The following is a 16,306-nucleotide window of genomic DNA, read 5'->3' as shown; positions in this document are numbered from 1 at the left end:
GAAAAACAGTTGCAAATTAAAGTACCCTAAAATGTGAAAACTGAAATTATGGTCCATTAAGTGTATGTGTGAAAACCATGGTTTTTTTTTTGTTTTTTGGGGGCTTTTGTTTTTTTAAACCCAGCTGATCTACTGACCCCGAAAATATAAGCCTAGGCAAAGACAAACTAACCACCTGCAAAACCTTTGTCCTATTAACCTATCCGACTGGTTTGCGGCCCACAGAAAGCAATGCTCTGACCTTAGAAACAAAGCACACGGGTGGCATCTGGGTGGTGCAGTCGGTTAAGCGTCTCCTAAATCTCAGCTAAGGTCATGATCTCAGTTTGTGAGTTTGAGCCCCACATCAGGTTCTGTGATGATGGCATGGAGCCTGCTTGAGAGTCTGTCTCTCCTTCTCTCTGCCCCTCCCCCGCTAAGCAGGTGCACACACGCTCGCGCGCACTCTCTCTCTCTCTCAAAATAATAAACTTAAAAAAATTTTTTAAACAAAAACAAAAATAAAGCACACGGCAGGTCAGCAGTTACCTTCTTTTGTTTCAGTTGTGTCGTGAGGTACACACGTTGGGCTGCCGGGTCTGAAGGTTCTACCTTCTTGGAAACTCCTGAGGTGGCAGATGTGTTTCTTTGCACGCTCTGACCAGGGAATGAAAGGCGGTTCTCATTCTGTGAGTCCAGAGTCAAGTCAAAGAGCAAGGGAGGCTTCAGGGAAACAGCAGTACCTTGCCCACGGTCACCGTGGCTGGAGCCCGCTTCTGGGCCCTCTCCCAGGGGGCGCAACGCAGCGGCTGGTGTGCACTGTGCGGACGGTCCTTGTGGAGCAGGCACATCCCGAGGCTCCGAGTGCTGATCGGACTGCGTGCTTGGGTCACCCCCTGCCTTTGCTTCTCTAGCCTCCCGGCTCTTGGAGTGCTCTTTGTTGAGGCGGCCCCCTGTCTGGGGCTTGATTGCTGGGTTCTGATCATGAGTAATTCCAGGCAAAGGCTTGGGTTCCTTTTCCCTCAGAGGCTCTGATGTTTTTTGGACATGATGACTCTCAACATTTGATTTCTCCTGAAGAGATCCGGACGATTTTCTCAGCTCATCGCCGTGGCCCTGTTTGGATTCAACCCCAGAAAGGTCTCTTCTGTGCGTCCCTTTGCTCTCCTTTGCTTCATACTGAAACTCTTTCTCCACTCCATGCTTCTCTTGACCTGCAGCTTGTTTTTTCTTTACCTCCAGGCCAGAGGAGAGATCTTTCTTCATCCAGCAGTTGGATTCAGCCTTCCATTCCTTCTTTGGATCCAAGAACACATCTCCTTTTTCCTTTTGACTCTTGTCAGCCATCTTTTTCTCACCTTCGCCTTTGGTGAACTGTTTCCAGAGAGACGGTTCTTGATTCTTGTCAAGTACCTTGAACGGGTTTCTCTGCTGGTTGGAAGGATAATGAACTGGCTCAGAGGCGCTCTCACACTTGTGGGTTACAGGATGTTCTTTGGAACTGGGCTCCTAAAAGACAAAATAATCTTCATATAAAACATCAATGCAAGCTTTCTATCTAGAATGCCTTTCCACCCCCCCCCCCAGAGGAAATGGAAACAGTAGTCCAGTATTTCTGAACATTCCTGGGACCATTTCTGCCTCTAGGAAAGACCATGTGCCTAACTCAGAGAGTATTAGTTTCTGAACAGAACTTCCAACACTCGGTTCCTTCTCTGATCATGACCACTGCTTTCCCAGGCTTCAAGGACAAGCAGTGACCAAATCAAGTGCTTCTGCAATTGTAACAGCCACATTGTATACCCCTCATGAAAAACTATTCTCTTGGATGAACCTATCCCCAAACCTACACAATACCCTCAGCTTGCTTTGAGTCTGGCTTTAGGAAGGTTTCATTGTGCTAGTCTAGGGTTACAAGTTCAAGCTACACCTCCACCAATGAAAGTGTGGCTGCCTCCCTGGCCTAGCCCCTCAGGCACCAGGCATCTGTGAGTCTCTCATGTGCCAGGAGCTTATGAATTACACCCCATTTATACAAACATCAAGGAGTCAGCAGTCCATAAAAAGATGCTGAAGTTAGTCAGGTGAATCCAAAATTTTCCCTAGAGAAAACAGTGACTACAATTAAAACCTCGGAAAATATTTAAGTGAAATAGGAGGCAAATCATTAAATCTTCACTATAACCAAATAGTCCTTTGAATTAAAAGACCTGACATGGCCCACGCTGCTTAAAGAAAAGATCTTTCAGGGACAGTATGATGAAGACAAACCAGTTTATACCGGACTTCAAAGTCTTTTCAGGCAACACTGCAGATTAAACAGTCTTAACGAAGCAGGTCTGAAGACAGGAATAATTCCTACCTGCCATGGGATACTTCCGCACCACTGCTTCCCTGCTGCCTTACTTCTAACGCACTGGAAGAACAATCTAGTGAAGTACAAAACACAAATGATCAAGGCTGTGAAAATCCATTAAAACGAGATACATTTAGTTTTCATCCAAGAAAACATCTTGCAACTTCTTGACACCAGTTTTGAAAGGTCACTTGAAACCAGTGACTCTTATATTTAAAAATTCTCTACTGCACAGGATCTTTCTTCATAAGGGATACGAAGTGAAAGACTAGAGATGTCATGGAAACCAAGATGTGTACTGGTTTGTTCTTTTTACTCTGTAAAGGATGACTAAAATGGAAACATGATCAGTGGTGGCTGTTAAAATCAGAAAAAGAGAGACAATCAAATCCCTGACAGGAAACGATAATACCGCCTATAAAGTAAAACAAAATCTAGCCAACCAAAACAAACACGAACTACCCTGGATCTGGCCAAGCCCCTAGATTCAATTATCAATTTACTGGAAACACAGACAACAGACGAATGCACGGATCGAGGCCACAGGGATGTGATCTGTAAAACCTTGACAGGAGGAAATGCTCCGTGACAAACAACTGTATTCTTTCAACAAATAAATGACAAGGGAGGGACAAAATGGAGAGAAAGCTTAAGAGACTTAAAAGACACATCAATCAATTGCAACCTGTGAACCTTATTCATTGATTTAAACAAATAAAAACTATTAAAATTAACTACTTGTCACCTATGAAGCGACAGGAAATCTGCACTCCAACTGGTTAAAAAGAAAGAGAGAAAGTCCCTATCTTTTAGAGCTAGATACTGAAACACTTGCAGAAGAAATGTTATCTGGGATCTGTTCCAAAATATGGCGAGAGCTGGAGGGTAGAGTGGGTAGAGTTGGTAACTGAAGTTCACATGCTGCATTATTCTTTTTTTTTTTTTCAACGTTTATTTATTTTCGGGACAGAGAGAGACAGAGCATGAACGGGGGAGGGGCAGAGAGAGAGAGAGACACAGAATGGGAAACAGGCTCCAGGCTCTGAGCCATCAGCCCAGAGCCCGATCGGGGCTCGAACACCCGGGCTGCGAGATCGTGACCTGGCTGAAGTCGGACGCTCAACCGACTGCGCCACCCAGGCGCCCCACATGCTGCATTATTCTATCTTGCCTACTTTTGTGTATGTTTGCAATCACCCATGAAAAAAAAAAAGATCATATTCAGACATACATCCAAATACAAGACCGTCCCTGTACAAGTAAACCCAGCCTTCACACCCACTGCACAGAAATGGCCACGCTACTCCGTTAGCAAGCAAACCACGCATACGCTCTCCAGCCCCCAGATTTTGCATGCACATCTCCCTCCATCCAAAAGATGTCCTCTTTATCCCTATTTGCCCACTGCTTCCCCCATCACCAGCTGTCAAAGTCCTGTATGTCCCTCCATGTCGGCTTCAAGCCATGCCTCCTTTGCAAGGTCTTCCCACATTCCCTTCCCTGCTCATCCACTGGGCTGCTTCTGGATTTCTGCTGTATTTAGTTGTATTACACTTGTGTCTGCCTGCCTGCATGACTGTATCTTCAGTGACTGGAAGGCTATAATCCTATATGATCTCTTTATTCCCAACTATGCCTTGCCTTTTGTACAGAATTGTTAAGTATTGCTGAATTAAATAGAACCAACTCATTTTTTCCTTCCCCAAAATGATTCCTCAAAAACATTTAATCTGTTAAATAAGCTCTTTCAAATACAATTTTACCTAATTGTTCAACTAGGTAATAAACTCACTCAATAAAATGGCCATGGAAAGGAGCCTCTCATGGTACCCCATCTGCCCAGTTCACGTTCCTCCCAAGCATCTGTTCCTATTAGTTTTCTGTTTGCCTCTCCAGAGATTTGTAAATGTATATTCAGATCAACATAAATATATAAATCTTAATTTCCTTTTCCACACAAATGGATAGCATAGTATACATACTACTAAATACCTTGTTTTTAACAATATCGTCAAGATTCTCCAGAATATATACATAAGGTGCTCCTATTATGTAATACATGTATAATATATATTATATAATATATGTAAGCAATATACAATTTTTATACATAATTTTTCTTTTTTACAACTGCACAGTTTTTACACAGCTGCACAATCTCCCACAATTTAGAGTTCCATTATTCATTTAACTAGAACCCTCTTGATAGTTTGGTTGTTTCCAATTCTTTCCTACTAAAAACAATATCACAACAAATAACTTTTTACATGTGTCATTTCACATGCGTCTTAATGTATCTGTAGGGTAACTATTTCTCACATTGTGTATTAGGACCTTCTCTGTTTTTCTTTATCAATTGGCTTGTAGATTTTATTTATTAGCTCTTTTTGCTGTTTTCTAACTCATTAAATACAATTTTTACCTACATTAATCCCTTTTTTTCTCCTTTCTTTCGGTCTAATTTCTTGCTCTTCTTCTAACTTCTTAAAATAGTCTTGTGACATACAACAGGAATCGTGACAGTTTGAGTCCTAATTCAAGATGAATCCTAAGCGGGTCTCAATCCCCTGATGTCAATACCTCACCTGGACGTATAAGCAAAGATAGGCCCCAAATGGACAGATATTACATAAAAGTCAAGCTAGAAAGAAAACAGGTCCAGAGGTGCCTGGGTGGCTCAGTCAGTTACGCATCTGACTTCAGCTCAGATCTCATAGTTCGTGAGTTCGAGCCCCGCATTGGGCTTTGTGCTGACAGCTCAGAGCCTGGAGCCTGCTTTGGATTCTGTGTCTCCCTCTTTCTCTGTCCATCCCCGGCTTGTGCTCTCTCTCTCTCAAAAATAAATAAACTTTAAAAATAATTTTTTTAAAGAAAATAGGTCAGCCCCTCCCATAAAAACTCACAATTTTCCCATTCAAGCTCACAATTAAAAAAAAAATAACAAAAAACCCATACTGGTCTTTTTAGTTTTTCTCACTGAAACAGGATAATTACATAATTGAACTATGTAAAATACATGTATTTTACATGTAAAATACTATGTAAACTACAACTATGTAAAAATACATAATTGAAGTATGTAATAAAATTTATGAAATGTCTGAATGCACAAAAATTCAAAGTGTTGGCTACTATTAGGCAGGACCATTACTTATCAACGTGAATCAAGAATAAATTGCTGCTGTGGTTTCAAGTGCATCAAGTACTTGAAATCTTTACTGACAAGAACATTTCATAAATCATATCTATTTTAAAGCCCAAGCTACTGCAGACTTTCAGAAGGGTAGGACTTGGGAGTCCAAAAAGGGGAAAAAAAAACAACACACTTACTATGCATCTACTAAGCATTTACTTAGTTCTAGGCATGGTGCTAAAAAAAATGTTTTTACTTGCATTTTTATTAAAACCTATCTGAATGGGTTTCTCTGTTTTTAGGATAAAAATTTTGTTATGTTTATTAAATTGCAAATCAACAAGGAAAGCAATGGAAATACATTCTCACAGAGAAAGCAAAATTTTTTTTATAAACGTTTCTTTATTTTTGAGAGAGAGAGCGCGCGAGAGAGTGCTCATGAGCATAAGCAGGGGAGGGGCAGAAGAGAGAGGAGGACAGAGGATCCGAAGCGGGCTCTGTACTGACAGCAGAGAGCCTGACGTGGGGCTTGAACCCACAAACCCGGAGATCACGACCCGAGCCAAAGTCGGATGCTCAACCGACCGGGCCACCCAGGTGCCCCGAGAAAGCAAATATCGACTCCACTATGAAGAGTGTAATTTCTGCAGTATGTCATTTTACGAGATATAAGTAACAAGCGATACTGATGAACGCAGCCAGAGGAGGCCAGACCTCTTCAATGCCGTCTTCTTCACCAGAAGGCAAATCCCCCCCGGTTGATCGTCCAACCCTGGCTTGCACTGTCAGGAATGTTCACTTCAGCTAGGCTGGGATTCTCTCAAATCTCCAGAGTCATCCTCCCTTGGTTCAAATCCCAGTCCTACTACATAATTAACTCTGAAACCTCAGATACTTCATTTGACTGGCTGCTCTGCCAGTTTCCTTTTCTGTAAAATGGCCAAAACCAAAACAGTACCTACCTCATATGATCACTGTGAAAACCACACACATTAATGCACGTAAAGATAAGGTTCAGATCAAAGTCTAACCCGTATCAAGGACTTGTTAAGCAGTAGTAGTCATTAGTTCACTCTCGCTGACCATCTTGCTGTAGCCACACTTCTGTTTCTAGCCCCAAACACTGTCCTTTGCTCTATCCAAATTTTAAAGGTCATTCAAGGCCAAGCTCATGTCTCAGTTCCCACACTTCCTCAGTAACTTGCACCAGCCTTGAGCCCCTGCTGTAGATCTTACTGTCACAGAAGCACCTGCACCTGAACACATCCAATTTCGTGCTAACACACACAGATCGTGCTGGGTGCCAACCTTCGTGTGTCTGACTCTTACCCCAATGGTGTCAGAGGCCGTTAGGAAGACAGGTTCACTTTTTTGTATGCTCCAGCACTGGAAAAACACGAAGCAGGATTTCTACCTCATTCCTTTACACGAAAATTCAAGACGGAACAAAAACATAAGTGTAAAAAAATGAAACTGGAAAGGTTCTGGGGGAAAAAAGAGAGAGGAATTTTTTTTTTTTTTTTTAATCCTCAAGCGAAGAAGGCTTTTCTCAGTGTGACCTAAAATCCTGGATTTGGTAATTCTGACCCCATAAAAGGTTTTTGCTTTGTTTTTTTAAGATTTTAGTTTTTTAAGTAATCTCTACACCCAACGTGGGGCTTCAACTCACCACCCTGAAACTAAGAGTCGCACACTCTACCAACTGAGCCAGCTAGGTGTCCCATCCACAGACCTGGCCAGAAGAAAGTTTTAAACCTCCGGCTGCGGGAGCCAGTGAGGAGCAGCAGCAGGGCTCTGTGCCGCCCTATGGCCATGGGCCTTGACAAGGGCCACAAGGCGACTTGACTGAGAACTAAGCAAGCTGAGGCACAGCCACCGCCGCGGGCGCCTCCCCGAGCACATGCTCATATGGAACGTGAGGGCGCCTCCCTGAGAGCGCATGTCCCTATGGGACATGATCCGAGAGGTGTGGGCTTCACCCCACACAAGGGCACGTCACAGAGCCACTCAAGGTCTCCCAAGGACAAGAGTGCCCTCAAGTTCTTCCAGAAAACAGTGGAGACACACATCCATGCCAAGAGGAAGAGAGAGGAGCTGAGCAACGTCCTGGCAGCCAGGAGGAAAGCGGCAGCCAAGAAGGAGTGAACCTCTCCCGTGTATGTAATAAGGCCTTTTGGGGCAGGGCGGGGTGGGGGGGGGGCCCGGTGTGTGTGCAGAATTTTAAGCTTCCATATGGTAAAAATACCATTAGCGAAATTATAAGACAAAGGCAAAATGGAAAAAAAGTGATTGTGACACATATCACAAAGACGAATATTCTTCACATGCGAGGGTTCCTTCAAGTGCACAGCACAGGGCCTGACGCTGTACAATGGATGCAACGCACAAGCCGTACTAGCTTCACTGAGTGGGACTGCTCACGGGGTGGTGGGACCAGAGGTCCTTCTTCACAGGCCCGGCTCCCATTCAAATTCCTCCCTATCACCCACCCAGATAATCATCACTGGGCTATACCAGCTGTTTGCCCATTTTACCCAATAACCGGCGACACAAAGAATTTTTTAAGTAAAAAAAATTTTATTTTTAATCTTTATTTATTTTTGAGAAAGAGAGAGAGACAGACAGAGCGTGAGCGGGGGAGGAGCGGAGAGAGAGGGAGACACAGGATCGGAAGCAGGCTCCAGGCCCCAAGCTGTCAGCACAGAGCCCGACGCGGGGCTCGAACTCACAAACCGTGAGATCACGACCCGAGGCGGGGTCGGACGTTCAACTGTTGGAGCCACCCAGGCGCCCCTACACAAAGAATTTTCTAGACACGCAAAGATTCAATTGTTATTAAGAAATAAAATTTTCTGAACATCCCGCAACAACTAGTTATTTAAAGAACTAAAATTTGTTTTACCTAGATGGAGATAAAAGAATACTTCTAGCTATTTTGATCCTATACCCTTGAGAAGCTAGAAGAGAGGTTGGTGGGGGTGGGGGTGGGCGGCAGAGGAAGGAGGGGAGGAAATAAGAACTCAGGAAGCTCAATGATGTTGTCCAACGTTTGTAAATCAAGGTAGGCCATGTCATTCAAGGCAAGGCAAGAGTTCTTCCTTCAGGTTCTACTGAGTGACTTTCTTTATTGCCCATAAACAGGGCCAGGGCTGAAGGGCCAGTCAAATGCCGGTTGAGTGGCACCATCTGGTGTTTAAGTAGGAGAACTGCACATAAATGCACCTACCAGCCAAGGTATCAAAAATGGGCTAAGATCTTACCCTCACCTGGGCTTACACCCCCCCCCCCCCCCCCGCCATTACTCTGCTGCTCCTGTCTCCTAGCTGGGTTAAAGCTTTAAACATACCGCCATTAAGTCAAAATGTAAAGTACTTTAAGTTCTGGAAAAGAAACTTTTCTTCTGAAAACTGGGTTTGAGAAGAAAAGGTTACATTCCCTGAGGTCATTTTCCAGAGTACAGGAGTTCTGACTAAATGCCCTGTCTGCTAAGGAAGTCATCAGCCATTGGCTTACGTACTTCTTTTAAAATTTCCAGCCTGTACTACCTACAGGGGTGCTTGGTTTTTTTTTTTTTTTTTTTTTTTTAAGTCTATTTATTTATTTTGAGAAAGAATGTGTGGGAGGGGCAGAGAGAGAAAGAGAGAGACAGAGAGAGAATCCCAAGCAAGTCCCACACCATCAGCATGGAGCCCAACACAGGGCTCGAACCCACAAACTGCAAGACCATGACCTGAGCAAAAACAAGAGTCGGATGCTCAGCTGACTGAGACAACCAGGAGCCCCTGTTTGCTTTTTGTTTTTCAATTTACTGTGTGCTGTATAACTGTATTTTATTGTCCTAAAACAATCTTATAAAACCTCCAGTGAGTAACTCAGTAATAGTGTTCTAGACTTGGCCTAAAAGAAAAACATTAGCATACCTTACTTTTCTATTTTAAAGTAATGATCAACTCTCAGCCTCATCCACCTAGTATGAAGAATGTGAATGGTAAGCTCTCAAAACTCCATCTTTGGTCTAGACCTTTCTTTGCAGCTAGCTGGTCTCACATATACGTAAGACACAATTAGTCCAAAGCTGTCTGGGTTAGCCACACATCCCAACCTAACAACCATTTACTGAGCACTGACAGTGAGCCAAACGCCAGACTATGTACATCACACATAGGACCTCACTGAATCCTCACAAGCCAGGGGAGTCGGGACTGCCATGATCACTGTTCCTGATGAGGAAATGGGGAAGAAAAGCACATGCTTAAATGCCTACCAAAACACTGTCTTACTGATTTCCTTTCGGCAAGTTTTCTGCAATCTGGGCGCACCTAACTCCACCGCCAATGCCTCAATCCAAGCACACCTTTCACTTAGAGACTAAAGTCGATGCAGCTAGAAATCAGCCAGACCTGGGTCTGAATCCCAGCAATGCCACTTCACAACCATGGGACATCAGATTCCTTTTCTAACCTCCCTAAATGTTGGCGGCCTCATCCACCTACCACAGAAGATTCTATGGTAGGAAGAGATAAAGACTATGCCATTTAGTAGACATTCAATAGCAGTTCTATTTCAGCAGTCCCCTTGCCTCCACCACTTTCCTTTTTAACCAACCCTCTTCGGAGTTCCTCCTTAATTAATGCAAATTGGACCCAAAATTCTTCAGTGGCTTCCTACAACCTAAACAGTATTCCCATAAGGTAGGGGGCCCTCAGCAGTATGTAAATGGTTTTAGATGTCAGGACATCCTGACTTCACGCCCTAGAGGCTTACCAGCCCCACTGTACTACCAAAAAAACAGTCCAAAAGTGAAAAAATTTTAAATTCCATTTATAATAGCATCAAAAACATAACACTCTCTGAGGACTACATTTAACAAAAAGGGTATAGTACTCTGTAATAAAAACTATTCAACAAAGCTGAAAAAAAAAATTTTAAAGCATAAATACACCATGCTCATAGATCAGAAAATCAATATTAATGCAGTTCTCTCCAGAATGATCTATACAGATTCAGTGTAATACCAACAAAATTTTCTAAGGAAATTTAGAAGTTGATACAACTTTTTATATGCAAAGGACCTAGAATTGCCAATCTTGAAAAAGATGAATGCTAGAACACTCATATGATCTCATCTGAATGTGTGGGGGTGGGGAAAAGGGCCAATAGACGGGCAAGTTCAAAAATAGACTCAGAACATGGTAGTCACTGATTTTTTTTTTTTTTTTTTACAAGTGCCAAGCATTTCCACGGGGGAGGCAAAGTCTTCCAAATGTTGCTGAACCAACCAAATAATACTCATTCAGTAATATAAGGAAAAGTAAATGAAATACTCTTATCTCATAAGATACCCAAAATTAATTTGAAGTAGATCACAGACTAAACAGAAAAGCCATTAAGAAAAAAAAAAAATGAAAACAAAAACAAAAACTATAAAACCTCTAGAAGAAACCACTGGAGAAATTTGTGCAAGGATTTCTAAGAGAGAAACAAAAAGCACAAAGGATAAAAATATAATAAACTGGACCTTTTATGGGGCGCCTGAGTGGCTCAGTCGGTTGAGCATCCGACTTCAGCTCAGGTCATGATCCCAAGGTTTATGAGTTCGAGCCCTGCATCGGGTTCTCTGCTGACAGATCAGAGCCCGGAGCCTGCTTTGGATTCTGTGTCTCCCTCTCTCTCTGCTACTCCCCCGTTCATGCTTGGTTTCTTTCTTTTTCTCTCTCAAACATAAACATTAAAAATAAATAAATAAATACATACATACATAAATACCAGACTTTATAAAAATTTAAAACTTCTGCTTTTCCAGAGAGTTAGAAAAATGAAAACCAGAGACTCAGAGAAAATACTCATTATATATATATTTACCATAGAACTTATATAGGGAATATACAAAGACCTCTTCCAATTCAGTGATAAAAAGACAAAGGGCACAGTTTTTAAAATAGGCAAAAATCCCCCACAGTTACACTTCACTTTCATTTCTGTTAACGTTCCTGAAATGACAAATTTTAGAAATGGAGATCAGATTCCTGGTTGCCAGAGGTGAGGCGGAGGGAGTGGGAAGCAGGGCGGGGGTATAAAGGGGCAGTGGGAGGAATGGAGTGGTGATAGAACTGTTCCATATCCTGGCTGTGGTAGTGCATACTCATAACCACTCGTGCTAAACTATATAGAATGAAATCTAAACACACACACGTCAGTACAAGGGAAACTATCTTCCCAAATAAGAACAGTGGACTGAGTCAATATCCTAGTTGTCACATTACATACTGCTTATATACATTGTGCAAAATGTTGCCGTTAGGTAAAGTCTACAGAGATCCCTTAGGTTCTATTTGTTATAAGCGCATGAGAATCTACAACCACCTCAATAAAATTTTCAATTAAAAAAGTGAGCAAAAGATTTAAACAGACACGTCACCAAAGAAAAATATAGGGATAAGAAACAAACCCAAGAAACTGTGACATTCACAAAATGGAATTCAACTCAGCAATGATGTACAGACCCCGTTTCAGATACTGTTACATAAAAGAAGCCAGACGCTGCAGAATGAACCAAACCAGTGGTGGCACTTGATGGGGTGACAGAAATACTCTGTATTTTGACTGAGGCTCGGTTATAAGGATGGTTATATAAATCTCTCAAGCTGAACTGCTGAACACTTAAAATCTATGCAGACTACTGTATACTGTATCCATAACAATTAAGAAAAAACAGAGGCGCCTGGGTGGCTCAGGTCATGGTCTCGCGGCTCGTGAATTCGAGCCCCACAGCGGGCTCTGCAGACAGCAGAGAGCCTGCTTCTAATCCTCTCTGTCCCTCTCTCTGCCCCTCCCCTGCCCTCGCTCGGTCTCTCTCTCAAAAATAAACATTAAAGGGGCGCCTGGGTGGCTCAGTCGGTTAAGCGGCCGACTTCAGCTCAGGTCATGATCTTGCAGTCCGTGGGTTCGAGCCCCGCATCAGGCTCTCTGCTGACAGCTTGGAGCCTGGAGCCTGTTTCCGATTCTGTGTCTCCCTCTCTCTCTGACCCTCCCCCGTTCATGCTCTGTCTCTCTCTGTCTCAAAAATAAATAAATTAAAAAATAAAAAAGTAAACATTAAAAAAAAAAGAAAAGAAAAACAGCAGTACAGGCAATATTCAGATATGTAAAAATTGTGAAGATGGAACTTAAATGCCAATGTTGGGTGTGGCGGGGGGGCAGAGATCGATCTAGAATACATAAATTCTGAACTGCACAGAATATCATATAAAGACCATCACAGCTGGCCCCTGCCTTCCTGGCCAGCCTCACCTTCTGAAATCTCTACTCGAACACATGCTAAACTATTACCAAACCAAATGCTTGCAATTCCTGATTACTTCCTAACTCTGTATGCTAATGCAGGGTTATCGATCTGTTAAATATGACCCCTTTCCTGCCTCTAGTGAATTTCTACTTTTTTTTCAATACTCATGACCAATGTCACCTGCCACCTATATAGACTTCCCTGCTCTACATCTGAGTTTTCGTTAAAAAAAAAAAAAAAAAAAAAAAAGAAGGGAAACTAACATTTATTGAGTGCTTAACATACTTGACACATTTTGCAACATTACTTTCATTCTATTACTAGGACAGAAAAGTTGATAAGTTACTGCAAGTTAGTGACTGTTGGCAGGCTGATGTTACCGCTACTTAACAGCTAGAAAGGGAGGAAGGCAGAGCAGTTGATTCTGAAACTAACCAGATTCCCAGACTGACCAGCTGCTCAGCAGTGACAGTGACAGCTCAGAAGGCATTCAATACATAGAGAAATTCTGTTTGTTAAAAATGATTTCTAAAGAATAGTCCATCCTAGGAAAACACACCTGGCTGTAAATCTGGCGAAGAAACAAAAACTTGGATGTTCATTTTGGACACTTACCTGTATTCTTCCTTGCCCGGCGGTAGCAGCAAACCCTGAAGTGCTACCACACAGTCCTCATGCAATAAACAATGAGAAACAGGAATGCTAGAGAGGGATGAAAAAGGGAAATTTTGTTTTAGGGGACATCAGAAATTAACATTCTAAAATTACGTCCTAACTATGGGTTTCATTATTACTTTTTTTAAATGTTTATTTATTTTTGAGAGAGAGAGAGAGCATGTGAGTGGAGAAGGGGCAGAGAGAGAGGGAGACACAGAATCGGAAGCAGGCTCCAGGCTCCGAGCTGTCAGCCCAGAGCCTGACGTGGGGCTTGAACTCACAAACTGCAAGATCATGACCTGAGCCACAGTCAGCCGCTTAACTGTTTGAGCCACCCAGGCGCCCCCTAACTACAGGTTTTAAATGTAGGAATGCACCTATGACCTCCACAGGGTTTGGAGATGCCATACATTTTTACATCTATGTGCCATCCTCTGGGGAAAGGCTCACTCGGCAGCTTTCATGTCTTTCCCCACTTCCCCAAAGAGAGGACAACAATAAATACATCTGTTTCCTGATGACTCAAAAGCTTAAAACTATACTGTTGTGCGACCTCTACATTGTGAGAGCCACCCCCCCCAACCCCGCCCACGAAACGAGTGAATATCAAAGACTAGCTGTGAACTCCTTCCATCATCCCTTTGTCACAACCTCTTTGCTGTCCCTCAGTGTTGTTCCCATGCCTGCTGTAGAAACATGCTCCACTAACCTGCTTCCACTTAGCCTGGCATAAGTTTTTAACTCTTCTCTTGAAGTCTTATGAGACAATGTATATATAACATTTGAGGATAAACAATTTTGAGTGTAGACCTAAAATATACTCTCATAGGGCCTGTGGCACTTGTTTCTTCCTTTGTTTTGCTTATATTCTAGTTCACCAGACATATTCCAAAGAGATCAAGTTTATCAAATAACTGTCATTATACTGTACTGCTTTGATAGCAGTGCATCTGTATAAATGGCACTCTACAGAAGGGCTTCTTTTTTTTTTTTTTTTTAAGACATTATTTCTAAGTAATCTCTACACCCAGCATGAGGCTTGAACTCAAATCCGGAAACAAAGATTCTCACGCTCCACCAACTCAGCCAGCCAGGTGCCCCAAGAGTATATTTCTTTCAACATAAAACTGAATCTTACGCTACCATTAATGCTTACTTCCTACAAATCTGAAAGTGCTTCCATGTTGCATGCAACTTGAGCTAGATCTAGAACCTAAGAAACTCAGTAAAGAAATTAGAAATAAATAGTAAATCACAATGATATGTTGTTGATAGTATATGTGGCTTGTCCGCCCCCGCCTTTTCTTTTTTTTTTTTTTTTAAATGTTTACTTGAGAGTGCGCAAGCCAGGCAGAGGCGGAGAGGGAAAGAGAGAACCCCGCAATGTCAGCACTGAGCCCAACGAGGGACTCCATCCCACGAACCGTGAGATCATGACCTGAGTGGAAATCAAGAGTTGGACACTCAACCTATTAAGCCACACAGGCGCCCCTGGCCTGTCCCTTCTATCTTAAAATTTAACACTTTTTCTCAGAATCATTTCGTATGTAACCAAACTGGATCCTAGTAATTTCTTTCAAATAAAAAGACAACTTATTAGGGAGCCAAGAAACTATTTTGTCTAAAAGTGTATTTGTCAAATCTGAAAAAGTATACCAATTCCTTCATTTAGTTTCAAAGCCCGACAAAGACATAAATCGTCTAAATCATGTAAGGGAAACACAGGTTAATACACACATTGAAAAATACCTCATTTTCTAGTATGGATACCCACTTTGTGTCTTATTTCAGAAGGAGAAAATTTATTTTTCTCTACCAAGTTCCGTAGACATCAGGAAAAACGTTTAATGTAATAGTTTAAAAATTCACATAGGCTGTGGACACTCGGTACTGTGTCAAAACATTAACACTTTATGAGAACAGTATTAACTTTTTGCTCCTACCAGAGTGCTGGTAGTATGTATGCGATGAACCATGGGAATCCACCCCAAAAACTAAGAGCACACTTTACACGCTGTATGTTAGCCAGTGTGACAATAAATTATATTTAAAAAATCACTACCAGAGTGCTGAATTAGATACTTGATTTTTTTTTCCAGCGTCAATCCCTAAAGTAACCTGTTTCTTTGGATTGACAATCTCACCCCCTTAAACGCACAGAATCCTATTTTAAAAGGGAGGCGATAATCTGACCACCAGAGTGTTTTAACCTCAAACATTTAAAAACAAGTTCGGCCTAAAAGTAGCGCGAAACAGGGACCAATTACTTTCTACTATGTCTGCATGTCCTCACTTAGCAGGGAGAAGCAATGTCCGAGCAGAAGGCCTGACAAGCGCACAGAAACCCAGAGCTGGAAAGGACCAGAAGGTTCCAGATATAGCTGACCCTCCATCTTACAGGAGGGGAAAACAGAGGCCCAGAGGGTGAGTAAGCTGCCTAGGGCTCAACAGCAAGCAGGTAGAGAGCGTCTCCCCAACACGCCACGCTGCCCGGGGATTATCAACCACTTAAAGGGCCCTGGCTGCACACACCAGGGTCCCCACCCTCTCCTAGTGCCTGTGGCGCCGGGCAGAGGGGAGCTGGCGGTGACAGGCAGTCGTGCCCAGCTCGAGACTTACTCGGCTGCCAGCACGAAGCTGCAAGAGTTCGCCGGGCACACGTAGAAGCTCTTTCCTTTGTTGGGACCATCGCGGACGCCAGTCTTGAGAAAGCAGACGGTTCCTGAGGAGAGAAGGTTGATAACGATTATGCCACACTAGACTGACAGACTCCCGGAGGAGCCCCTAAAAGATCCGGGCCCCTTACCGTGCTCCGAGCACCTAAGCGCTTCCATGACCGCTCCAGAGTCCAATTCCAGAGAGCCGTGCCCCAACGCCTGCTTCCGCCTTTTACTCC

At 42.8% G+C, this 16,306-nt stretch overlaps 1 protein-coding gene and 1 pseudogene across 3 annotated transcripts in view; one reads left to right on the top strand and one right to left on the bottom strand.

Annotated features, from left to right (window-relative positions):
• Window positions 1-16,295, bottom strand: part of TTF2 (transcription termination factor 2) — a 42,358-nt gene extending 26,063 nt beyond the window's left edge. For 2 of the 3 annotated variants that reach the window (XM_040471429.1, XM_040471430.1), the window contains exons 1-5: window positions 16,217-16,295; window positions 16,030-16,132; window positions 13,369-13,455; window positions 2,342-2,408; window positions 529-1,488 (exon numbers count right to left, since the gene is read on the bottom strand). In XM_040471429.1, coding sequence (XP_040327363.1) covers window positions 529-1,488; window positions 2,342-2,408; window positions 13,369-13,455; window positions 16,030-16,132; window positions 16,217-16,244 — 1,245 coding nt within the window. In that variant the 5' untranslated portion in view covers window positions 16,245-16,295. Of the gene's footprint in view, window positions 1-528; window positions 1,489-2,341; window positions 2,409-13,368; window positions 13,456-16,029; window positions 16,133-16,216 lie in introns of those variants that run through there. The other variant, XM_040471431.1, reaches the window with a different exon arrangement.
• Window positions 6,826-7,613, top strand: LOC121027774 (60S ribosomal protein L36-like; annotated as a pseudogene).
• Window positions 16,296-16,306: the final 11 nt, after the last annotated feature.

This window comes from Herpailurus yagouaroundi, unplaced genomic scaffold (genome assembly GCF_014898765.1).
Source record: "Herpailurus yagouaroundi ecotype Mexico unplaced genomic scaffold, PumYag 77, whole genome shotgun sequence".
Classification (NCBI taxonomy): Eukaryota; Metazoa; Chordata; class Mammalia; order Carnivora; family Felidae; genus Herpailurus; species Herpailurus yagouaroundi.
This window is presented reverse-complemented; position numbering and strand designations above follow the sequence as displayed.